Genomic DNA, 26,395 nt, shown 5'->3' on the forward strand with positions numbered 1-26,395 from the left:
GCAAGATTTTAATTTAGTATTCGTGTCAGAAGCTGCGAGAACAGCAGCCTTAAACTGTGCTTAGCGAATGTTCCTCTTGAATGTTCAGCAGTGAAATATTACTACCACTATTCGAGTAAAAACATGTATGTTGCTTGTATAAGTTTCTTAGTGATGACCCTGTTGTAAATGCTTTGTAAGCTGTTGGATAGTATTGAGGACACCAGCTTTTAAAAGCTTTTGTATAAGGCTAGTTTTGAGTTCGCTTATAGTGAATAAGTATTCTTTTATTGTTTCATGGGTCTCTGGTTGGACAAGCTATTAAATTGTCAATTTTCTGTCTTATGCAGACTGATGGCAACGCCAGCTTCCTGCGGGCTGCTCGTGCTGGCAACCTTGAAAAGGTGTTGGATTACCTCAAGGGTAGCATAGACATCAACACAAGTAATGCGGTAAGCTGATCATTGGCTCTTTATTTGAAGAATCTGCTGTGTACTTCCAGTTAAATGCACCGAGTTCATTGGAATTGTCAGGTACAAACAGAGCATGAATTCTTGGCTGCTTTTCTACCGATTTGGTGAAAAAATTCGCTTGCTGCGAACCTCTTCACATGCGGTTCTTGGTTAAGGTAGGCATTTGCAGTAGCCGTGAATCATAGCAGCTGCAGCTCTGTACAGTGTGGTGCGAGTAAAGTTCTGTGTTCATGAAGAGGTGAAGATGTGCATTTTAGAGTCTTACCAATAACTTGTGCTTTTGATATCTCATGCATTCATATTAACATTCAGTCCCAAGCTACCACGTTATCCAGCTACTGGTCATAAGTGACCACCCGGCTTATATATAAAGCCACACTTGAACAAAGCTCTACGTACGAACAAGCTTGCATAGCCTAGGAGTAGCATTCCCAACTCTGCATTCAAGAGCCCTGGAAGGCTGATTTCTCTCCCAGTCTCCCACCTCAAATTAGGAACTGTAGTTAGCAGCTTCACTCTACTTTGTTACAGTATGTGGTTACCGTTATGCCGCGCAATCCATTGACCGGACTCAGTCCTCAGCCATGTTGCCTGCCAACTATCACATGCCAGACCATGCGAGTGAGTTTTCGCTCACAACGGTGACAATGGAGGCACGGGACTTTCTGCAGAATGGGGCCTTAATGCTATTGTGTTAAAAACAACAAAAAAAGGAATAGGATAGCAGTCATGTGATCAAAGCACCTGTTCTGTAAGACTAGCAATTGGGCTATCATTAGAGCTGAAGGGAATGCAACAGAGAGAGAGAGAGAAGGTCTCAATGCAGTGGTGTGTGAGGAAGAGGGGAAATAAGAGAGGGGGAAAAAGGAGACAGCAGGAAAGAACGAAAAAAAAGTGGGCCAATACTGCTTCCCAGTATTCGGGCCGCGTGAGCTAGTGCTACTGCCTGCTGCCCTCACCCACGTCAGCCACGTCAGTCAAGGCTTTTCTTGCTGTCATATTGTCGCAGAACAATTTCGTTGATTATTTTCACATCGCAGGTATTCTTACACATCTGGCATACTTGCAGATACTTTTTGGGGGGCACTTCTCAAAGAGCCAGACTTCTGATAAGACAAATTCTCATGGTTCTTTTGAGCTTATCTTAAAGGGGGTCTACGTTAAATCAGAAACAGTCACCTGTGAAAGTAATTAAAAAGGTCATCATTGTGTCTTTCTGAAACACTTAGATTAGCGGGTCACTTATCCATCTCATTATGGAAAGAAGGGGGAAGCACACTTTTTGTGCCACCTATGATTAATTTTCTTTAGTCTTGGACATAGTGAAGGCTGAGCAGTGACTAAAATGTGGTAGGAGGGGAAGTAGAGACTAATTACTGCCCTTTGATTTCTACATAACACATTTAATTGCTGATTCGTTAGCATGATTCAGTAAGCAACTGGCCGTTGTCAAAATTTATACAGTTCATACAGTTATAGAGCAGTGCAGTACAATTGGGAAGGAAACAGTAATGTTATTAGCATAGCATCCTCCCTGAACAAAGTTAAAAAAAAATTTTCAGGGCCAGTGAGGCTTTACACGAATGCCTCATTACACAGGGGCCATAATTTATATGTATTGGCTGAAGTAGGCCCGCCGGGTGGGTGCAGTGGTAAGATGCCCGACTGCTGTCTAGAGCTCCCGGGTTCGAACCGGACCACGGTGGCTGCGTTTCGATGGAGGCAAAACGAAGTGGTGTCTGTGTACTGTGCGATGTCAGCGCACATTAAAGATTCCCAGGTGGTTGAAATTACTCCATAGCCCTCCACTACCGGCTCCCCTTTCTCTCTTTCCACTTTCGCTCCCACCTTCATTCCTTCCCTTACGACACGGTTCAGGTGTCCACAGAGCAAGTGTGACAGATACTGTGCCTTTCCCTTCCTGTAAACCAATTATTATTATTATTATTATTGGCTGAAGTAGTCTCATGTGGCCAGGAATAACACAAGGGTGTTACATTTGTGCACAGAATGGGCTTAATGCACTCCACCTGGCTGCAAAGGAAGGCCATGTCAACGTGGTTAGTGAACTTCTCAAGCGTGGAGCTAACGTCAACGCCACCACCAAGGTAGGTGGCGGTGTTTTTGAGAAAGGAGTTTGCCAGTGATATTTTAATCCATTTTCATTCTGTGCTCTGTTTTTAATGCAAAACGTATCAGATTTTATTATTATTTTTTTTTTTCTGTAGGAATGTTTATGCGCCATTGCTCTGACACAGCATCATCGCACTGGCACAGCATATGCTGACCTCGCTTAGTATGCTGTGCATGACAACATACTATATTTAACTATTCATTGCTTATGAGCGTGTGAACTTTGTTAATTGGCTTTTGCATAGATTAGAAGGATTCCTAAGTCAGTGAGAGGTAATTTGATGACTGTATTTTGTATAGAGTAACTTCATGCTAACACACCTTTCTCATTGTCATTGTTCCTGATGTTTGTTTTTGGCAGGGTGCTGTATCTTCAGGTATAATCTTCTTTTGTATAACACATTTTGAGCTGGTTGGTTGCTCACCAATGATGGAATGCAGCACAAAAAAACATGGTGATCAAAGAAAAGGAAAACATGGCACAGGCGCTGAACTGTCATATAATATTTATTGGTCTATCTGTTTGGCAAATCTGCACAAAGAACCAGTAAACAATAAGAACTGACACAGGTACCTAGATGACTGTGAAAGTGACAACAGCACCCATATTTGTTGGCTGATTTCTTTTGAAATTCTCTCGATTTGTATTTGAGAATTTATTTTGCGCTATCGCGTTTTGGGGAATGGTTAATGAGGGGAGCAGTCGTCTATGAAAAAACAAGTCTGTTTTTTGTGGAGGAGTTATTAGATTTCATTTTGAAGTGTTAAAGGGTCGTAAGAAGGATACAATGAAAGAATGGGTATGGTTGTTTTTTGTTTATATTTTAAAAAATTGTGCATTGAAATTGATCAGTCTCACCTTGTTGAGGATAATAGTGGCATCTGTGTATGTAATGCTTCTGAGGACTGATGAAAAAAAATACAATCTCTGGAGATACTTCTCCACATCGCACTTTAACTGAACAGAAAAAGAAACCATGTAACCAAGAGGAAAGTTGCATTGCAATTTCTGGTGTTCTTGTAGTGCTAGTGATAAGTGGGGCATGCTCTATGGACATCGCAGATATTAAATTTACTTCGGCAGCCTGGCACTTGGCATATTTATCTGCTGTAGATAAAGAGCTTGAAGTCATTTTGTGCTGAGTCCCGCTTACACCTGCCGATGGCTTTGTTTTTCTTCCTTGCAGAAAGGCAACAGTGCTCTGCACATAGCGTCGCTGGCAGGCCAAGAGGAGGTGGTGAAGCTGCTGGTGCAGAAGCAAGCAAACGTTAACGTACAGTCGCAAAATGGCTTCACACCTTTGTACATGGCCGCCCAGGAGAACCACGATGGCGTGGTTCGATTCCTCCTGGCCAACGGCGCCAATCAGAGCCTAGCCACTGAAGTAAGGACTGTTCTGAAGTTGTGGAGGGGTGCTTGAATTTAAGTGGTCCCATGTTTGCTGTGCAGGATGGCTTCACTCCCCTGGCAGTGGCACTGCAGCAGGGGCATGACAAGGTGGTGGCAGTGCTGCTGGAGAATGACGCCCGTGGAAAAGTGCGCTTGCCAGCACTGCACATTGCCTCCAAGAAGGATGACTGCAAAGCAGCTGCTCTGCTGCTCCACAGTGAACACAATCCTGATGTCACTTCCAAGGTCTCTGCTGTGCGCTATTTGGTGCCTGCACAATTTTGGGAGGGGAATGTTCGGTTCATTAGGCTTCTTACGTTGTAAAGTTACACATTGAGGTGGTTGTTTGCCGTTTTGTAGGTGTTGAATTGAGTTCCTGTTTCTGAACAGGCATTCTATGTGTTGAAGTAATTTTTATTACTTGTTTTGGGATTCAGCAAGGAATAAGATGTCAGAATGTTTGGTGTACTCTAAGTAGTTTGATTGTAATGTTGTGTGGAAACAAGAAAGCTGACCATTTCTTTTGTCCACACAACTTTCATTTCATGCTTTGGTTATGGTTAGCATCTACATGAAAATGTATAGTTTGCAGGCTTCTGTGAGAGAAAGCCTTGTATACAGGGCAAAAAAAAAAAGCTGGCCACTTTTTTTCTTACCTGCAAAGCTTTCTTTTTAGCTTGTTACGCCTGACTGGTTTTTGTCTTTGTCGAACATCAGCATTCAAATAGTTGGCAGTTGTAGGTATTGAGGTGCAATGTGTTGTGTTGCTACTACTTTTCTGGCTTAGTTTTGGTGTGTTCTTAAAATTAATGGTAACAGAGGTTGATATTTTTGTTTGATGCAATTAGAGTGTAATTGTTAAGCAACACATAATGGGTAGGCTGCAGGCAGCTTGGTACTGCGTCATAACAGCCTTTGAAGCTGTGTTTCCTGTTTTCTTGCCCACAGTTATGCAGTTTAATGGATTGATGTGAAAGTTATCTGTAGTTGACTTCTATTAATTCGGCTTATTTATGGCATGCAGAATTGGTTTGGGCTTCCTTAGGTTTTGATTGAAAGGTGTCTTTGAAACTTGAAGCTAGTTTAACATCTACTTATTTGAAATACACGCAATGGCAGTCTTGACCTGTTCTTTCCTCTTCATGCTGGTCAGCGTTGCTAAGCCAGGCTGACATTGTCTTTGTGTTGCCTTTTATAGTTTAAAGTGCAGCTTCTACTAGACACCTTCATTGTCACCTCCTTTGTATTTGTTGTGCTAATACTGAGCAGTGGTGAGGAAGTTATAGCTTGCTTATTCATATTTGAGGCTTTGTTCATTAAACTCGTCACAAGTTGGCATATAACTGGTCAGTAAGGACTTGCATTTTGGCAAGTCATGATGGCCAGAAGTACTGCAGGCCATCCATTGGTCAATCATCTGAGGTTCCCATATTCAAATGGTTTTTCAGTTTGGCCACAAGTACTGTGCTGGACAGTAGACATGCCTTTTTGTATTCCTCAAGAAAGCACTACATCAGTCTCTTAATGTCCTGCTACATTTAGTTGGTGCTACCTTTTCTTTCTTTTTTTTTTCTTTTTAGGTGCTAGTGCATGTGGCTAATGACATGCATGGAGTGTGCCCAGATTAGATGGACTCTGTTCATATGCGCAGACTGTGCACATTGAACAGAAAACTCCTCTTTAACACTACCGACAGCACTTTTAAGCTACTAGTCAGTGATCCTATTTATACTTAAAATTATTTGCAGTTTGTACCTGTTGGTACATCAAGACACGATTTAATAAAAGGAAAACATAACCAATGTTTAAATCAAGTTGGTTGTGTTCCCAAAACATAAATTGTGCAAACACTTTTCAGTAGGCAACAAAAGCAAAGGTTTAGCTTCTTTGCCACTCTGGGAAGGCTTATTTTAAGGTGGGTTTTACGGCTAGTGGTTTTGGGAAAATTCAATCTTTGAATGCATTCATTTGCCATTCAGATGGGTTGAAAGCTATCGTGTTGAAAGCTTACTTAATCTAAACAGAAACAGAGATGCACATTTATCGTTTAAAATGTCAGTGTGGCAGATCATTTGTTCACATAGGGGTCACGTGACATGCTTTGTTGAAATTGGCGTATACACCCATTAGCAGAGTAGCAGTGAAACGTGAGTGAGCACGTCAAGTTTTGCCTTATTTGAGTTCATGAAAGAGTACTTTTAGCTGTCTAATATAGAGTCTCCTTCACCTCAATTGCGGTGCTTTAACAATGTGCCTCCGTTTGATCTTGCTCACATTGCAGAGTGGATTCACTCCACTTCACATAGCTGCTCATTATGGCAACAGTAACATTGCATCTCTGCTGCTGGAAAAAGGAGCTGATGTCAACTTCCCAGCAAAGGTGAGATATGTGCAAACATGCTGTGTCCCCTTGATTTAAAATTTCGCGAGTAACTTGCACTTCTTCGTCGATGGTGGCAGCCTCATGGGAAGTCTCTCTTTTCGGCTGTGTAAAGAAATAAGGGATATGGGAGAAATTGCTTTCTGGCATTTGAAACCATTCAGTGTTAAAGTGGGGCACTAGATGAACGATGTGCTTTGGATAGAGTTTGAAGTCTGCGTCATTGGCAAAGAATATTCTTGTACTGTGGGCAAGTGGCAGAACCCGGTGGTTGGCATGCTGCTGTATGCAAAAAAAAAAAAAAAAAGAAAAAAAAGAAAAAAAGAAAAATTTGTTAGCCACTGTTGCTTGCGTTTTACTTGATAAAGTTGCGCCCGTCTGCCTTTTTTTTCTTCATCAGTTTTATCAACTACGAGCTTCTTTGAATAGAAATATGGATTTATAATCGTATGTACAAATGGGAAGCAACACACATGAGGTTGCCTTTTGCGATGCGCTCTTTTTTTTGGAGCAGTAGCTGTGTCTTGTGCTCTGCTTTTGCTGGCAAGCAGTAAATGAAAGGCGTCCAATTGATGCAAGGCTGCAATAATGTGGTTCTATTCGTCCATTTTGGTTTGATTGTTACCAACTGCTAATGTGATGTTGATAGCTGGCAAGGCTGTGGAAGAAAAAGAAGTACAAAAAAATTATCAGAGTGAAATGGAATCTGAATGTATTCATTACGTTACCCATTGCTCTTTGTGAGCAACAAGGCACCAGAACACCACACTCACATTCCATGATTGGGCCTGCCATTACAGAGACAGGCATGTACAAGGAGATTTGTGCTTGAAATGTGCTTATTAATTGTGTGCGTTCAGCGATGTTCGTGAATAAAAAGCTGTTCATATTTACATAGGTAATTTTAGTCTCAGGAAATCATTTTATTGGCTCAGAGTCTGATGTCATCTGCACTGTTATGGTCCCGCAAGGGCTCCACTACAGTTCGGAAAGTTGCTATTCTTCTTTTCACTGTATATTACTGGAACCAGAAAATTAAACTAAAGGTAAAAAAATAAAGATATTGTGAAAACGCTTTTGTAGCAGCCCGTCTAAATAATGGTTTTGCCCGAAAACTCGGACAGCAGTGTCCGAATGTGCTGGCAAACTCCTTACGCAATGGAGCAAACGACATGGTTCTGTGTGCGCCGATCCTTCTTAGATCAGGTCACAGCGCCACTGAAGCACGGCGTTGTTTTTGTAAAAACTGTCAATAATCCATCATGCCTGGCTCACTTTGATGGTTGCTGCAATGGTTTGAAAGCATGCTACCAGGATTTTGCCAAACGAGAAAAAAAAAAACGAAAAGCAGATGCTGTTATGGCAGCATCTGCTTTTTAATTTTTACCTCGCTTCACACTCCGTTTCACAAGTAAAGTGCAAGGTTTTTTTTTTTTTTTTTCTTTAGCGCAGAGGCTACATAGCCATTCACTTTGAAATGGTGGCAAACCACCCTTTTTAGCAGTAGTGTCCCGAGTTTGAACTGACTGATGGGAAGGTTTTTACATCAAGTTTTCTTAGCAATAAGTTGGTCTCTGAAACGTTGGCATACCTAAAAGAGCATTTTTATTGAGAACAATCATTGGATAAGGTTGTTCCTCAATGTCCCTATTAAATGATTTCACGGCAGGCATGCAGGACGTGTTTTTTCAGTGAAAGTATGACAGCATCAAACGAAACACAATGTGACTGAGAATGGAAGAATAAAATGAAAAGATTGTTGCTCAGAGAGACTGAAATAGCAGTGGGCCATCACTTCCATGGCATGAAGACTGCTGTGTGGTAGAGTTATTTGACCCTACGTGTGTGTCTTCCCAAGCGGCTAATGCAACTTTTGTGTTTGCGTTTTTACGTTACCCTGCTCGCATGTGCGATGCTGATGGGACATTAACTGATGCTGTGCTTACATTTTATGCGATGCGAATTTTTCCACAGCACCAGATAACGCCATTACATGTGGCTGCAAAATGGGGAAAAAGCAACATGGTGAAGCTGTTGCTCGAAAAGGGAGCAAAGATTGATGCCTCCACAAGGGTAAGCCTAGTTACTGTCCGAATGGACTTGGGTAGCATGTGTGTTTGTTAAGATCGCAACTTGTTCACACACTGGGCATTTCGTGAATGCACTGCACCATTTGAAAGGTGCGAGATGCTTTAAAATATCAGAGGAGGAGGGAAATCCGTAAAGTACTTCTTATCCACAAGAGACACCCTCAGTGTGTTGCCATCTGAGCAATAACATAGTGAAGTATTTCTTCTTACCTATTTTTAGACTGCTGCTACAGTGAAGAGAAGTAAATTTCAATCTTTCACATTTGTCCCTAGGTTCTACTAAAGGGAGTTCCAATGGGTCATTAGCTAAGAAAGAAAGAATTCATTAATGATGCTTATTGAAAATGGACCTTTCCTTTTGCTTCTCCATTCCTGCTTAATATTTGGCATGGAAACAAGGAATATTTTCATAAAGATGGCGGATGCAGGCAAAATTTAGCATTTTTTCGATTTATTTCTGATATGCTGGCAGAGGCATGTTATGTTGTCTGGTAGTTTTGTAGTCTTCTAGTGCACGTATAGCTTTTATCGGTTTTTGCTGTGATGTGCAAATCCACTTAACGTTAAAGTTCTGCTTGGCACAACAATGTCACTAGTAGGGAAGTGGAACTCTTATAGGAGCCATGTTTCAGTTTATCTTTAACATATTCCTGTTGAACGTGGTTTTGTTGAGCTCTTGGCCTTCAAGTGCTTTCTCTATGTTCATTTTTAGGCACCGTTACTCATTAAACTGAATGCAAAGTAGTTGCAGCGGGGCTTTTCACGCTTTATTTTACGAGACTTAGGTTGTGTTTCTGTCAGCTGGCGTAGCAAAAAATTAAAGGGCTCATAATTTTCGGCACTCGATCACCTATCTGCACAGCTTTCGTATCGCCCAAAAGTATGTACGAGAGTGTGGCTGCATGTATGTTGATTCAGCGAAGGTTGATGAAGTTTTGCACTCTCCCAAGTCGTGCTCTCTGTACGGGCGTTGCGCATCTTCTTTTTGTTGCAGGATGGGCTGACGCCGCTGCACTGTGCGGCTCGTAGTGGCCACGACCAGGTGGTTGAGCAACTGCTTGAAAAGAATGCTCCCATCACAGCCAAGACGAAGGTCAGTGCACATGTGTGGGCCTTCGGTTTTGCTTAACTACGTGTGCAAAAAAAAAAAAAAAAAAAAATATTGTGGCTGCAAAGCCCAGAGAAAAGGAAGTAGCGCTGTGTTTAACGTTTTTTTTTTTTTTTGCCGTGTTTAGCCCGCTTTGACACGATTAACATGCCCTCTCCGTGCAGAATGGACTTGCTCCCCTGCACATGGCATCGCAAGGTGATCATGTTGACAGTGCCCGCATCTTACTTTATCACAAGGCTCCAGTGGATGACGTCACCGTCGTAAGTATTCGTGCCTCGACTTACCCTTTTATTTTCTTTATTGGCCGTCCATTATGGGGAAAATAAGAAGTCGCACTTCATTTGTCTAAAACCTTGCTGGCGTGCAACGAAATGCAAACCTCAGTGTGTGGTTCAAATTTGGCGGTGTGCAACTGATATTATGTGAGCTCACAGGATGCAGAAGAGCACTGTATTGTCTGTCAGAGTTATTCCAATGTAGGACATCTCCTTGCAGCTTAGTATGTGGCTGTTTGTTGTTGTGAATAAAGAAGAGAGTCTGAGAACAGCTTACGAAGTTGGGAGAAAGCAGTGTGCAAGTACTTTACGTACGTGCGCAAAAAAAAAAAAACGATCAGCCTTTTCCAACAATGCTTTGAAGCACATTTGTCATTTATTGGCTCATTTCCGAAGGCACATGTTCAGTTTTATGTGCAGCTAGTGCTTACTGCACATACCAGAGATTATCGGGTTGTTTACAAAAATGTGCCTGTAATTCCATTAAGAGGAAATAGAAGCACGTCCACCAGGCTGTGCATTAGCATAAGTATGAAGGTAATGGTGGAGTTACCTTGATATGGGCTGCAAGCACGCCTAAAATGTGCACCTTACGTTGTGTAGTAGGTTCAGTTCTGTTGCATTTTTTTAGAGCGCAGCTCATTGGCGCCCGTTCCTGCGTTTTGATTCGTCGTCGCCATCGCCGTCGGCCTTGTAACCAGCTCCGCCCCCCAGCTCAGCCCCCTTTTTCTCCATAGCACTAACCAGTGCTAATGGCTAACTAGTCACTAACCAGTACTAACTAATGATTAACTAGTCATTAACTACTTTAATTAGTAATTAGTCATGACTAAATAGTCATGAGTAATGACAGATGACTGACTATGTTGCCATCACATGGTGACGTCATGACCCAGTGTGACGTCATCGGGATGTCTAATAACCGGAAGTGATAATGACGTCACATCTGGTCATAACGTCATGACTGGTGATGACGTCACCAGGTAAATCACGCATGTACGAAGCTAACCCCGCCGGGCTTTCAATCCAGGCATCTCTGCGATACCTTTCATTTGGCGCTTCCTCAAACGCTGCACCACAAAGCATGCAGAAATAGGCGCAGTACAGCAGGCATCAGCGGCGTTAAAAATTGGTGCAGAAAAGGTGCAGCATCTGTCACAATTCTGCACGGACATCTTAATTGAGCTGTAAAGAAAAGGAAAAAGGTGGCAGTGAAAAAAGAGAGAAAAAGGTGCGGGGTGGGGGGGGGGGGGGGGGGGGGTAGTGGAAGGCTTCAGACGACCACAAAACTTCCTTCATGACAGTCAAGAACTTTTAGTGAAGTGTTTCTTGAATGAATATGTGTGAAAAATAGAAAAGTTGTCTGTAATTGTACATACATGTCTTGCTTGAAATCTTTGTCTCTGTCTGTCGAAAAGGTTTTATGAGTTGCGCTCAAATTTTGCATTAGGAAGTAAAGTATAATTGTCAGCAAATCTTTTTATTCCCTTTTCTAATGAAATCAGTGTAGGTTAGCTACTAAACTTCCAGATTTAGTTTTATTCAAAGGAAAAGTTCATTCTTTCTTTAGTAAATAAGGTCTAGCATTTGCTACTTTTCTTTTCCATGATGGAGAACAAAATTTACTTATTGAATACCGTAACATTTTTATCCTCAGTAAAAATACTTAAATATTTCCGCTAGAGCCTTTGTAGTGATTTCAGTGTATGTGAAGGAAACATGTGCCCAAGTTTTATGGCTTTGGTGTTATTGTATATGTCACCGCTGAGCCAATTTTTGAACTGAAGATCTGAAGGGATGCAGTCGTACATTTTGAATTACATGCATTAGCAATGCACATGGCGATACTGTGCAGGTTGCTTTTTGATGAAGACATTGAGAAGTTAGGTGCCCTGTAAGTGTTCAACATTACCTGTGGTGCCGTTAGCTGTGAAGCATGTGTAATTTGTGTTAGAGGAAGAGGGTTCCTGGTTTTTGCTTATGGGTTCATAGAACTTTCTGGGTTCTCTCCAGGTGCAGCCAAATGTTCTACTGCTCTTTGCAGAGTGAATTTTTTTCTTTCACTTTTCAAGGAGAAAAGAAAAGCAGCATCTTTTAATCCGCACATGCTCATTTACTATGCCAACCAGCATCTAATGTTTACTTTTGTTGGTTTGGCCGCTAGGACTACCTGACGGCACTTCATGTGGCTGCGCACTGTGGCCACGTTGGGGTGGCCAAGCTGCTTCTGGACCGGCGGGCCGATCCCAATGCACGAGCCCTGAATGGTTTTACTCCGTTGCACATAGCCTGCAAAAAGAACCGCATTAAAGTGGTCGAGCTGCTGCTCAAACATGGTGCTTCCATCGAGGCAACCACTGAGGTTAGTCTCTCACCTCTGTTGTCTCGAGCATATGCATCCTTGTTTGTCTAACGTCATTTTGTCCTGTCCTTTCGCATAGTCTGGGCTGACGCCCCTGCACGTGGCCTCATTCATGGGCTGCATGAACATAGTCATCTACCTGATCCAACACGGGGCCAACCCAGACATCCCCACTGTCCGGGGGGAGACTCCCCTCCACTTGGCTGCGCGTGCCAACCAGACGGACATCATTCGCATTCTCCTGCGCAATGGGGCACACGTGGATGCCAAAGCCAGGGTTTGTGGACAATCGTGATGACTTGTCAGCAGCTTTCATGCTACTCTTCCTATTAGTTGACCCTAATCATCTGCTTCGCCCACTGCAGGAACTGCAGACAGCACTGCACATAGCGTCGCGGCTGGGCAATGCCGACATGGTTGGGCTGCTCCTGCAGCATGGTGCTGCAGTGGATGCACCCACCAAGGATGCCTACACTCCACTGCATGTGGCAGCCCGTGAGGGCCAGGACGAAGTGGCTGCACTGTTGCTCGACCATGGTGCTGCCCTTGCTGCACCAACCAAGGTCAGAAGGACATATGCACCTTCTGTAGCTGAGTTTCTGTTGTCACTGTGTGGTTAGGCATGTAGAGCCGTAGTGACCGGTTGTGGTGTTTGCATTGCAGAAAGGGTTTACCCCACTTCACCTGGCTGCCAAGTATGGCAACCTGAAGGTGGCGCAGCTGTTGCTCCAGAAGGATGCCCCTGTGGATGCCCAGGGCAAGGTTTGTGAACTGCTTCTTTCGCTCATGTCTTGGGGATTCTGTTTGCACAGCTAGTTTTAAGTTTAGGTGAATGATCATTTTGTTTATGTGAATGCTAATTGAAGATTAAAGTGTACTTCACCGTCATTTTACTTGTTAAAATTTCAAGGCTTATCTCACTGAGGCATGTTCGGGGGCAGAACAGCACTCTGTATGTGTGAGGCTGCTCTTTTGTATATATGCTTACTTCGGATTTGCTAATTCTCACTTTAATTGTTCAATCTAATCAACAACTTCCTGCATTCTTTAGTTGGTTTTGTTTTCTTGCGTGAAACGTAGCTTCTTGGCTTGCTTGGATTGCTGCTTGCAGTGAGACCACCTTCGGCTATTGCCAGAGCAGCAGTGTGCTGAGAGCCTGTAGTTGTGCTGGCGTTTAAAGCATCTCTAAATGTATTAAACTCTAAAAAAGTAAAAATAAGAGGATCTTTAATTGGTAGCGCATCACCTGTAGTTGCTATTTGCTTAGTGCTTGGAAAGCATTGTTGTCACTTGTTAAAGGGACACTAAAGAGAGAAAGGAAGTGGGTTTGCATCGATAGAATGCCAGTTCCTGATTACAAAAAGACCACTCTTACTGAAAACAGAGCTGTTATAAGGTAGTAAAGAAGAATAACAGAAATACAGGTATCGCCACCACAGCCAAACGGCCGAGGCTCGCAACTACAAATCACGTGACGCGCTAGGGATCCCGGAGGCTGACAAATGCGGAAGACGTTGCATGTTTGAATGCGGTAGTACGTTTTTTCTCAAACATGATAACACGCTTTTATCAGACGTAAACGACGGCGAAAAGACAACGTAAACGTTGCAAGGCAAATACAAAAATATACTTGGAGGCGCCACAGGCGCCCACTTCAGTTTTGGTTATGTTTCGGCTCAGGCATTTCGTGCGCACTCGGATAGTTTGTTTGAACCTGCAGCGCCTGAATTACGAGCTTGGAGCAGCAGATGCGCCTTGATGGTTCCCATTTGAGCATTCGGAGGCACGAGCGAGCGAAATCCGCTACCACCGACACACTCCTTCGTTCACACTTCTGCGCCAACATATCGCCGCCGTTGCCGCTTCGACTGCGACCTGACCGCTTGACTGCAGCTACGTACGCCACGAAAAGCATACATATACCGAAGGAAAAACGCATTATCATTCAATTGTTCACTAAATCATGGCACATCTGACCAACATATACTGCGTCAACAAGACCTTCAACGTGCTATTTGCAGGCGTCGTAAACAAAAGGGGCATACTTGCCGCTCATACCAAGGAGAGCGTCGATATATTGCGCTCGTCGCCCGGCGAAAAAAAGGGCCTCGGGTAAAAAGTTAAAAACTAAAAATAATGAAGCACCAGAAATACATTACAAAAGGTTAAAAAAAATTGATTTGTAAAAAAAAAAAAAAAAAAAAAAAAAGGAACCTGAAGCGGTAAGACTCGAACTCGCTTTTGCTTGCTCCGTACCATTCGGCGCTAACCGCTCGACTACGCCGCGCCGCCGAACCTTGGAATTATTTCTAGTTTTATGTCATGGCCCCATTTACAATAAAGTGTTTCTGCTGCCGGTCTAAAAATTACAACTTCTTGATCATCGGCGCATGCTGCCTGCTCACACGTCTTGCAACTAATGTTTGGATGCCTATGCGCACTATATTGTGCACTGGATCCATTTTAACATGTGGAATTTCACAGCGCTGGCAAATGTAGTGGCGCCGGCACTTCGGTCATGTTCTGCTACCGTGGACGTAATTTTCGCTGAACACGGTGCTGTAGCACAAACCTAGAAGGAAAAAAGTGCGACGAAGCTTCAAAACTGACAAGGGCAGCAGCGAGGACACTATTTTGCTGGTAACTAAATCTTATTTGTATGTAAACATGTCAGGAAGCGTTGCGATGACTGAGGGCTCGGTTTGTTTATACACAGTGCAAGAAGGAGCGCAAAAGCTTGAGAAACATGTAACGTATTGTGCATTACAAGCGCTCTATGTTTTTTTTTTCTTCCTTTATGGGCCCATCGCTTGGTAAATTACTCTCTTCCTCGTTTTATTTATTTCGGCTGAGGCCGTCATTGCGAGTACGCTGTTGCCAAGTTGGCCCTTGAGGGATGCGAGGCCGCGGGCCGTGCCGGCTCGCTAGCTATCACGGAGTCTCCACTTACGTCATAGTGTGCGTCACTCAACTCCAACTACGTAGTTGGAGGCCACAGTTTGAATTCGACCGGCGGGAACAAGAAAAAACCTCAACTTCTTATCGCAATATCTCAGCAATCATTCGATTTTTTGCTGCTGGATATGCGACAACAGTGTTACCAAATGTAGTTTATTAGATTTTCATACTATCTTTGTCTGTCTTTAGTGTCCCTTTAAAGGTTTTCACAATGCATTTATTTACCCAACTGTGCTAGTTTTAGAGAGCCATCAGTGTGGAGGGGTGCCCTGCCATTTGGTGCATTATTATATTGCAGAACCTGTTGCGTTCTTTACCTCCATCTTGGGTGCTTTACCCTGGCTTTGTTGTGCAGTTCAGCGACTCAATCTATAGTTCAGCTTTGCTGTGCAGCAGGTGCAAGAATGTTCACAGTTGTTCACATGTGGATTAAAAGCTGATGTGAAAACATGGGAGGCACGAAACAAAAGAAAAAAGAATTTTTGAAGCGTTACTGTGCAGGCGGGTATTGAAAAGTGCACAGTGCTAGATTCAGTGTACGCACCCAACAAAGTTAGGAAGTGCAGCCTGAACTGCATATTTTAAGGCTGTGTGTCTAGTAAATTCTCAACGAGGGGGTAGTTTTTCTGCACCATCCCTGCTACCTAAATTTTTGTACCCGACTATACATTGGACATTCTACAGCATTTTTGAGTTCTCTGGTCAGCCTTAACTGGCTTTGCTGTTGGATTGCAATTTGATCTACAAGCATTTTGACTACTCTTTACTGATAAATGTATATTTACATGCACACTGAATATTGGTCGATACCGTTGCTTATTTTACTATGTGGTCTTTTACAGCTCCTTTGCAGTAATGTGAATGTTTCTTGCATATTAAGTCATTTCTTCATTGAGGCATTGTTTTGCCTTTGATTTTTTAATGCTTGTTGTTGGCTGAGGCAGATTAAACTTTGCGGCGGCACTTTTGTGTCAACTGTTTTTGCCAGTATAGTAAACTTGGTCCTGATTGGCTTGGCAAGTTATTGGTATAGTCCCTGCTGTAAGCTTGATGAAAGACTGTTGTACAGCTGATTTGCGTTTTAAATGTTCAGACTCTCGTGGTTCTCACAGGTTACCTGTCTTTATTTCATTTTCATTTTAGAATGGAGTGACTCCTCTGCATGTGGCTGCACATTATGACCATGTCAATGTGGCTCTCTTACTTTTGGAGAAAGGGGCCTCACCACACTCAGCAGCACGCAATGGTTTGTAAAATTTATCGTTGGCATTGCAGATGGTGCACAAATTATAGGGAAACTTAGGCCTGCGTGTTATTTTCTTCGTTTAAATACTTATTTTGCATAGTGTAAAGGGCTCACTCAGGTTGCCTTTCAAAAATGGCAGAGTATTTTGGTTTATCAACTTTCACTGAGATGCACTTGCTTGATGTCTCTTGATGTTGGTTTTTCTCGTGCTTGCTTTTGTTTTCGCTCTGCACTGCTTTCTTTTTTTCTGCAATAAGTCTAGGAGCGACCGTTCTTGGAGAGTATTTTTAAGTGTGCTGAAATTCCTCGCCTTCAGTCTTGGGGCAGCACATAATAAGCTCTTTATGGTTTCAACCAAAACAAAACCAGTAAAAATGCATGCGAGGTTGCATGCGAGGTGGCATGCAAGATGACTGGGTAAGGGAGCAGCTAAGGCAGCAACTTCACAGCGAATGAGACATTGTTCGTCAGCTGCACTTGGGCATGCTTGGATGTGCGGGTGCTGTCGCAAGTAAATGGAAGGCAATATTAGCTAGAAAATCAAATCTCACCGCCCTCATTTCCTACCTCTTTGTATAGATCTATACAGCCTAATTTTGTTTGCGCAAATTACAGAGTGCATACTAATAAATGTTGCCCATTACTTTTTCGATTCAGAGAAATTACATATTTTGGAAGAGTAGCGCTTATTTTTGACGGCACCTGTACATAAGGGTGCACAGTGAAGCTTGGTTCTGTCTCAGTGTCACACATAATTGAAGTGTCCACTATTTTTTTTTCTCCCCATTCCTTTGTCTTTGGTTTCCTAACCCTCTGTTTCTGTTTAGGCTACACACCACTGCATGTAGCAGCACGCAAAGACCAGATGGACATAGCCAGCAGCCTGTTGGAGTACGGAGCCAAGCCTGGAGCTGAGTCACGGGCGGGCTTCACACCTCTGCACTTGGCCGCTCAAGAAGGCCATGCCGACCTGGCTGCTTTGCTAGTCGAGCATGGGGCTGACTGTGATGCCAAGGCCAAGGTAGGCACCTCTCTGGGCAGCTCCTTTTTTTTTTTATGTAGTTTGCATGTGGATAAATAGTAGTAGTAAGAAACTTCACTGTGGACACCAGTGGTTTGGTTTATTTCTCGGGGGTTAAAATCCCAAAGCAGTGCATGCTCCAAGGGATACCGTGTGGAGAGCTGCAGATAATTTCAACCGCCTGAGGTTCTCCAACATGCAGGGACATTTGTGAAATGTTCAATAGGTTGGTAGCGTTTATGTATGCTTCCTACCTTGCAGACACTGGCACTGGTGTGTGCCAGTGTCTATGCCTGTGCCTAGTCGTCGACGTTTAGGCCAACTGGCTTTGCAAGTCTGCACATTGTGCAGTGCAATTTCTGTACTGCATTCCTCTCTTCATACTGCTCGATTTAGAAATGACATGACGGCCACTAGCTAACATTCTATTGTGGAACTAGTACCTTGGCTTTCCTTCTGTGCTCGATGCACGATTGCTGCTGGAATAAACTTGGAGGCGTAGTTGGCAACGTAAATGTCAGTGATGTCATGCATTGACAGTCATTAGAAAATGGGAGCAGCAGCTTAGCACTTTCCATAAACAGGAACTTGCGCAAGAGTGCATGCTCTACATGACTGTATAGATTCATTAGAATGCAGACAAGGTAGACGCTTGAGCATGTTGGTTAGGCATTATCGGTGCAGCGCATATGATAAGGACGAGAGGAGACACAGACGCAGCGCTGTATCTGTGTCATTTCTCTTCCTCGTCGTATGCAATGCACTGACGTCATTCGAATGATTCTGCCACTGCTGCAGCGTTGCGTACAGCGGCTTGCACCTAGTCGTTGCTGCAGCACGCATGGCTATTGTGACGCATATCCAATCTTTTCTTGTCTCCTCTTGTTTCTCCTTCCCTGCCTCTCGTGTCTGCGAGCAGCAGAGCAACAGTAGCCCAGTTGGTGCCACTCAACAGGTTGCTTGCTTGGCAGTTTGTGGCATGACTGCTAGAAGGCATGGCAGTTTTTCACTGACACTAAACCTCTAGAGTGTGCGTCATTCAGATGAACTGTAACAACCGAGCTTACTTTTGTTGAGATGCATTCCACATAAAATTGTTTTTTGCTGGATGTTTTTCCTTAAGTAAAGGGCTGTTAAATTTAGAGGAAGTGATTTTAAGTTAACTGTAGCCCAAAGTCAAGTATGTAGTACTATTATTTTTTTTTTTTGTGAGCATACTGAAAGACTATAGATTATAAAACAAAACTATGTTTAAGAGCCCCGTCGTAGTTGTGCAGTGGTTGGGGCACTCAACTGCTGTGCCCAAGGATGCGGGATCGAATCCTGGCTGCGGCACCCGCTTTTCGATGGAGGCGAAAAGCAGGGGGCCGGTGTGCTGTGCAATGTCAGTGCACATTAAAGAACCCAGGTGTTCAAAATTTCTGGAGCCCTCCACTACGGCGTCTCGCATAGCCGAGTCACTTTGGGACGTTAAACACCATAAACCAAATCAAAACATAACTAGCTGAAAGCACCTGAAAAGCTTTTGAGCGCTCATTTCAGAGTTGATGCTATCTAAGTGGAAGATAAATTTTTTCTTTAAGGACATGGTAATTTGTTGGCTACAGCTTTCCTTCATGCAAGGACGCCACAATTTTGATTAGTTTAAAAACTAGTGAATTCTATATTTGTAGCTTTACAGCTGTTGCTTAAAATAATTTAAACTTTGCTAGTTATACTGACACTCAATGTATGCATAATAATTGGCTTACATGGCAGTTACTGCATCTATTGTGTTTCAGTGAAAGTATTCAAGAGTTGCTTCTGCGGAAGATTGGCAGAGATTAAAAGGGGTGGTGAATGGCTGGTTGGTTTATAGGGCTTAACATCCCAAAGCGACTCCGGCTATGAGAGACACTGGAGGTGAATAGGGCAGGAGATCATTTACGCACACAAAGAATAGTTTCGATTTTGTGCTCCATATGTAAAAAAAATTGAGGCAATTTTTTCTTGATATTTGCTTGAACTGTTAACAGCTGATTTGATAACATACTCTACGCCTTACGGTACAGTAATTAAGCTGCCAATTTGGGCAGCACATTCGAGATGGGAATCGAATCCAACGGGACCTTTCGATCCTGATGCATGTGTCAAATTAATGTTTGTAATTATTGAAAAGTGTGTATCAGCGGCCCAGGAAGCATCAAAGATTGCATGCTTACCCTTGAAGAATGGTAAAGGCAGCGTGAACAAATTGCGTGATCTAAGGCACTGACCTTTTGGCACCCTGCTATACATCTTTCAGAATGGGCTGACACCCATGCACCTGTGCGCTCAAGAGGACAGGGTGGAAGTGGCAACTATTCTGGCTAAGCACGGTGCCTCCCTCGACCCAACCACCAAGGCTGGCTACACTCCACTGCACGTGGCGTGCCATTTTGGACAGACCAACATGATTCGATTCCTGCTGCGTCAGGGCGCCAACGTGAATGCCACTACATCTGTGAGTAGCCTTTCACACTTGTCTCAAGTCCTTAGGCTGTTTGATTAAATTTTTTTTTCACTTGCCGTTAGCAGTGGTGCTTATGTTAGGAGAACTGTTCTCAATAATTTCAGTCTTTAGCTGCTTGAGTACACAGTCAAATCTATTTGTGATGGCTCTGTTTTCTGGAATTTATTTAGTCTCACATTATAGAGTAAGTGACTACGTTGTACTACAGTGGACTTCATTAGCTGAACACAACTGGGATTCATTAACATACTCTGAATGCAATTTAATAGCAGCAAGAAATAAAAAGTTGCATCAGAAATATAAAAGAAAGAAAAAAAAAATGTTGTTAGGTGCACTAGAAGTATGATAAATGAACAGAAAGGAAGCAGGTATCATTCCGGTTGTGCAGGAGCCAACATTTTGGCAAAAGGTTTTTCATGTGATGAAAGAAGCCTGTACCACACTTTTGTTCTGTTCTTGACAGATATACCTGTCATGTTACACACTCTGTCATTGTTTTCTTTTAAACACTTGTCCAAGACAGAAATTGTCGGTCTGCATTGCTACTGAAAGCAATTTTACTAGCGCCTTTACTTTTGCTTTTATCATCACTTGCTGCGGGAGGGCTCCCATGCATTGACGCGTGCAGGCTTTCACACAGAAGCCATGTGCTTCGCTTCAGTGGCAAGGCTTGTCGAGGTGTTTACTTTCTTGTATCTCAAGCATAGTGGGTGAGCCCACTCTGGTTATCTTACACAAAGAACAGCAATAAAGGAACTTTTACTTCTGTACTTCAGTCCCTAATGTAGCGCGACATACTCTCTGAAGCGGGTATAATTCAAGAAAGAAATTCGCATTATATTTGAGCAAATGTGGTATAATATTGCTTTCATCAGGCGCCAGTATCGTGATTCATCTCAAAGACTCGTGTGGATGCATTGCTTCTAGAATTGCGGCACTTGACATTCTAGATTGCTTCAGCGGATGTGGAGTTGGGGCATTAGCACAAGTTCATTCATTACCAGATTCTAAACTTCAAGAGAATTCATATGGTTGAAATAATTTTATTCCTGACATTCTACAAAAAAAGCAAGGAGCGTGTGGCTGCTAGCAGACGATTCCGTAAACAATGGTAACATCACTGATTTTTCGGGCAATCCCAGAAAACTGGCTAGGTACATTAGCCCTAGTCGACTTGGCTACAGTTTGGGAGATGGAGATTGGCTTCTACTGCTGTTTTTCTGCATGGAGTTAGGATTAGTGTGGACTTAAAGTCGACATTTATATATTCTTTGGTTGAGGAAGTTGATATGTCAGCGTGTAAACTTTTTTTTTTTTTTTTTTTTGGTGCACTGTCTGTGTCTGCATTCAAAAGCTTTACATCTATTCTTAAGGGGGGACATGGGTCTTGAGCAAAATTTTCTTAATATTTGTCCTGTCAGTATGAAATTTGCAGGGTTTATGTAAATTCTTGTGCTGGTTTCAAATATGTTGTTAGTTTTCTTCTACATAAATTTGCTGAGTAGTTACAGCAATGTTGCTGTTCCAGACTTGCGGGAAGCTTGTAAAAATATTTACTGAAGGGAAATTGCTAAAATGCACATGGATCTGTTCCTGAATGTCTAAGGAACACAATAAAACAGGTTTTGTGCTCCTGCCTTACTACAAGCCAAAGTTGTGGAAGTTTTAAGTTTCAGCTTCACAAGTGCAACCACCCCCTTTCTACATCTTCTTATGTTTAAAAATTTTTCATGCAGTTGAGACCTTGTATAATAGCTTTATTGTGTTCCTTTAACACTCACGAGCCAGTAAAAAAAAAATCATTACAATCTAACGAGTAGGAGAGCCACAATGTCACCCGCAAAATAGAAGGGTAGGCAAAATTTTCATTTTGAGAAAAATGGAAAAAACGAATTGCAATGTCAAACACTAATTTAATCAAACAAGAACTGTAGAAATGCAGGCCACTGTGGCCTAGAAGGCTCCTGGACAGTAATCTGCATTGGGTTTGCCCTTCTGCTTTCGTTTTGCTGCACTCTGAAAAGCTGCAGAGGAAGCACGCTTCCTCTCTGCTCTCAGACATTCACTGGTGCAATGTACACGTTTACAATTTAAAATGGCTATAAACCTCCAGGAATGTAGTCTCTTTGCTTTCCAACGTCCATGTGTCGCCTCTTACATTTTGATTTGCAGTTGCAGCACATTCAGTTGTCACTTTTTCGTTTTTTTTTTTTTCTTACGTATCTCGTTTTGCTACGTCCTCTCATCAAGACCGCGGTGAGGAACGTTTATTGCGGAAAAGAAATGTAATTTGGAGCTGTTTGCTGCTTCCCAGTGCTCTGCATTGCACTGGAAGCAAGTGAATTTCCTAAGGACTATGAACGAGGTCCGATCGGCGCAAACGCGCGGCGAGCTCTACGAAGACGACGTGTCCCGTAGTTTACGCATTGGAGAATGAGTTTGACGGCGATTCCTTATCCCCGTTCACTTTTTTAAATGCCAATATCGCCGCCGTATGTTTTACGCTTCGCCAATCTCGGCAAACTGTTTAGATCTGACGATCGTGAACTCCGCATCGCCAAGCGGACTGTCCGCCGCGCTGCCGTCATCGTTACGAACACAATCCGTCTACCGCTTCGTTGCTGGAGTTGGCGCGAGTTCAAGCTTTTCCTGTTTTGAGCTTATCTTTCTGCTCATCTGCGGCCTGCGTTATCACTGTCGCGGCAGGTGCGACCGCTGGCAGTAGCAGTCCCCCGTGCTGGGGAACACGCTAGGCCTACTTCAGGCTCGTACACACGATCGTTCGGCGCACGATTTCCGTCGGCCTGAGCGCGCACAGCCGGGGCAGGGCATCACTTGACATGATTATTCAACTATTTTTTTCACTTTTTTCACAAATTCTTACCATGAACGCACCTCGCGGTTCGGAACCAAGCGCGGCCGGAGTCACATCTCCGCCGTCTCCCCGCGGCTCGGGCGCGCCGAGCAGACGCCGTCAGCCAGCTCCACCAATGCGGGGACGCCTTATCGTCACGTGCACCCCGAAAGCCAATGGGATTGCAAATGCCACGTTTTCTTTTTTGCTATATTTTATGCGACCAATGGGCGAATGTAAACAGCAGAGGCAGCAATTTGAAGACGAAAGGCGGCTCTTTCGAATGAGACCAAGATGGCTACGGTGCCGCGCACAAAATGGGAGCTACGCCTCGCGGAAAATGGTTGTTTCGGGGGTCGTTTTCGGCCCAAATTTGGGCGACATCGATTATATAAATTGGCATTGTGACTAAAATACCGACCCTAGAGATGAAAAACTTAGCAGATAGGTAGATAAAGAGCTACTGATTTCGCAAATCACATTTTCTAAAAAGTGACTTTTTCGCGATTTTTTGGTCCGCAAGACCCGTGTCCCCCCTTAATAAAAAAAAAAATAAGGAAGAAGAAACACTCTCTCCGTGACTGTACGCTTTGATAGGTTTCCTTTTGCTACCTTGAGCCGAAAAAAAATTCTGCCCTGTTTGCTTAACTGAATATTCCCTCCTTATTTGGCCAAATTGTTTTTTTTTTTAACTCTTGAGTGACTACTGTTTTTTTTTTTTTCTAATTCAGCATGGGTACACACCCCTGCACCAAGCTGCTCAACAAGGACACACGCTAATCATCAACTTGTTGCTCGAGCACAGAGCAGCACCAAATGCTGTTACCAACGTAAGTCTACTTTTCATTCTCGTTTAACTTCTTCTGAAACTTCTTTGGATGGCATTGATTATCGTGTGAGAGATTGAAAAGGATGCCTGTCGTTTCTACTTCGTTGAGCTTAAGATCAGCTGGACAGATTTACTTATGTCTTGCCAGGCTCATTTTCTAAGGGACTCGGCTCAATCCTTAACCGTTTGCTCGCTGAAGCTGCTGTGATATCGGTACCGTATTGGCAGCAGGTACATCACATCATCAGTTCATCAACTTGCAATAAACTGGTATTTTAGCAGGAAACTGGGTCCCAGACCTGCTGTCATGCTATTATCTAGTCTTAAGCAGAAAGGAAAAGTAGCTTTAATTCTTGATAGCACTTTAATCAAAAACCAGTCAGGGGAGCTTATTTTTCCAGTTTCTAATAATTTAGGCTTTATATATTTGGCAAGAATGAACATTATCAGTTTGATCACAAATACTGTAATGCCACCATAGTATGCTTCATTTAAGGGAGAGTAGTTTGGTGGAATAAAAGTGCCATGATTCTGGCTCATAGGTTCTCAACCTTTTCATTCTTGGGGGACCCTGATGGCTTTAAAAAGGAGCCGAGCAATGTTGTGTGTATTGACTCTCTTCCTGCCAAGTATGCTTAAAAAGAAAAAAAGTGGAATGGCAGACACGTGGCCTCTCAAGGTGTGACCAGGTTCATTTAATAGAGTCTGGCTGTACAGTGAAGCAGTCTGCGGTAAGCAGTTAGACTATTATTAGTCCCAAATTCACGCGAGTAAAGGAAAGGATTGGTTTGGCACATGGATGTAGGGAGGGGCTTTAAGCACCCAAAAAACAGTCTTAAGGGACTAAGCTATACATGCTATAGTAAAATTTGAATTACATAATTTATTTTTAGATGCTCTTAAAGGGCCACTGTCTAGGGAAGGACCTTTTAACCAAAGAAGCCCAGTGTTTCGATCAGGTACCGGAGATAGTCTGTGCAAAATGCTACAGTGACACGCGCGCCGCGAAGCAACAAAAATACAAATCAAAGCTTTCTCATGTTCTCCTTCGGGAAGCCAGCTTCCCCGTTCTCTGCGCTGGCCCGTCGAGCCGCAACTATGACGTCTTAGTTGAAAACGACGTCCAATAGTCCGTCCCGCTGTCTGAGGGTGAAGAATGGGTGTCTACCATTAGCTGTGCGCTTTTCCCTTGCCACGGCTGGACTGAATCCAGCGGCACGCGTTCCCTTGCCCCCCTTTTCTTTTTTTTTTTTTCCTGCACATGCAGAGTGCCATGCCCTACCTCCTGCCAAATGCGGAGGAGGAAGGGGAATTTGTCTTGCGGAGGCTAGACGACCAGCCAGGAGAGTGAAAAACCTTTGCGAGGGAACGGGAGGAGAGAAACACGACAGAGTTGGGTGATTGCGGTGGCTGTAACTGCGTTATTAGTTACTCTTTTCAAAAACATTTTGCGGCCTTGTGTTCTGGGGGCGAAGTCTCAGAGTCAGCAGGGAAGAAGATATTTTCGACCGGAGGGTCGAAAATATCTTCTTCCCTGCTTTTCATAAATTTCATTTCAGTTGGAACCATTCTTCATAATAGTAGTCTGGTAAAGGAGCAAGGGAGATTGGACTACACTTGTTGAGACTACTTCTCTTTAGCCTTTTGCAGATGCTGAGGTTTGGAAGCAGACCAATTTTTAATGCGCATTGCAGCTTTAGCAGTCAGTATAATTCTAATAAATCTTGCGCTCTGCTTATCAAATGCCTTTTTCTTTTTTTACAGCAAGGGCAGACTGCATTGGCCATAGCCCAGCGTTTAGGTTACATATCAGTGGTGGAGACGTTAAAGGTGGTAACAGAAACCATTGTTACCACTACCACAACAACTGTGACCGAAGAGAAGTACAGAGTGGTTGCACCAGAAACAATGCACGAAACTTTTATGAGTGACTCTGAAGATGAAGCTGGTAAGCACAGTGAACTGTAGTATATATTCTTTCCTTTATTTGGTTTAGCAATTCATGCATAGGATAGTGATTTCTTAATTTTTATTAGCATGAAAACAGCTTCTTCTTAGGGCTAGGACATTATTTGCTTAGTGATACTATTGATCAAATAGCTTTGAAGCTTAACAGATTTTTGGGATAAACATAGTGGTTCGTTTTCCTTGCACTTTAGCCTCAGTATTTAAAGAAATCATTACTTCCTATTAGAGATGTGTGAATATTGAAATTTTTGAATATGAATGGAAGAACCGAATAGGAGAAGGTGCCGAGAAACTCGGCGCCTTGTGAGCATTTGTACCTTTGGGCAGTGAAAGCAGCAACAGCAACAGATTATTTAGCGTTTAACTCTGCTGCTTCACCTGCCCAGTTGCTTTTATTATGTATTTCTATTTAGGGATCACGTTTTTGTACTGTTAACCATTTAAAGACTTGAGTGACTGTGACATTTTATGCCTTCATCTTCTGGGATACGAGGGGAAAATCTGAGGAACCATAGATAGTCTTGATTTTTGGATGGTCTTTTAGACTTGCATAGTGCGAGTACAGAGACGAAAAAGAAAAAAAAGGAAGCTAGATGTGTTTGCAGTGAGAATGAGCTGTTTTTCAAACATAGTCTAGTAAAGCAAGCATATCAGTTTATCAATTTTATTTTTTCCATTTTAAATTCTAGCGGAAGACAACATGCTGGGCGACCAGTCTTTCCGGTACTTGACAGCTGACGAAATGAAGTCTCTTGGTGATGACTCCTTGCCAATTGATGTCACAAGAGATGAACGCATCACTGAATCTATCCACATCACACGGGAGCCGGGTAAG

General features: G+C 43.1%; 1 protein-coding gene across 1 annotated transcript in view; it reads left to right on the plus strand.

Annotated features, from left to right (window-relative positions):
- LOC146203107 (uncharacterized) overlaps nucleotides 1-26,395 on the plus strand; it is a 239,886-nt gene that overhangs the window by 42,001 nt on the left and 171,490 nt on the right. The window contains exons 2-19 of the mRNA XM_084588528.1: nucleotides 330-431; nucleotides 2,462-2,560; nucleotides 3,773-3,970; nucleotides 4,036-4,221; nucleotides 6,257-6,355; nucleotides 8,330-8,428; nucleotides 9,440-9,538; nucleotides 9,718-9,816; nucleotides 11,996-12,193; nucleotides 12,273-12,470; nucleotides 12,559-12,756; nucleotides 12,857-12,955; nucleotides 16,295-16,397; nucleotides 17,225-17,418; nucleotides 19,703-19,900; nucleotides 23,495-23,593; nucleotides 25,357-25,540; nucleotides 26,250-26,390. Coding sequence (XP_084444654.1) covers nucleotides 330-431; nucleotides 2,462-2,560; nucleotides 3,773-3,970; nucleotides 4,036-4,221; nucleotides 6,257-6,355; nucleotides 8,330-8,428; nucleotides 9,440-9,538; nucleotides 9,718-9,816; nucleotides 11,996-12,193; nucleotides 12,273-12,470; nucleotides 12,559-12,756; nucleotides 12,857-12,955; nucleotides 16,295-16,397; nucleotides 17,225-17,418; nucleotides 19,703-19,900; nucleotides 23,495-23,593; nucleotides 25,357-25,540; nucleotides 26,250-26,390 — 2,593 coding nt within the window. The remainder of the gene's footprint in view (nucleotides 1-329; nucleotides 432-2,461; nucleotides 2,561-3,772; nucleotides 3,971-4,035; nucleotides 4,222-6,256; nucleotides 6,356-8,329; nucleotides 8,429-9,439; nucleotides 9,539-9,717; nucleotides 9,817-11,995; nucleotides 12,194-12,272; nucleotides 12,471-12,558; nucleotides 12,757-12,856; nucleotides 12,956-16,294; nucleotides 16,398-17,224; nucleotides 17,419-19,702; nucleotides 19,901-23,494; nucleotides 23,594-25,356; nucleotides 25,541-26,249; nucleotides 26,391-26,395) is intronic.

The sequence above is a fragment of the Amblyomma maculatum genome, chromosome 1 (assembly GCF_055883805.1).
Source record: "Amblyomma maculatum isolate TAMU_Amacu chromosome 1, ASM5588380v1, whole genome shotgun sequence".
Lineage (NCBI taxonomy): Eukaryota > Metazoa > Arthropoda > Arachnida > Ixodida > Ixodidae > Amblyomma > Amblyomma maculatum.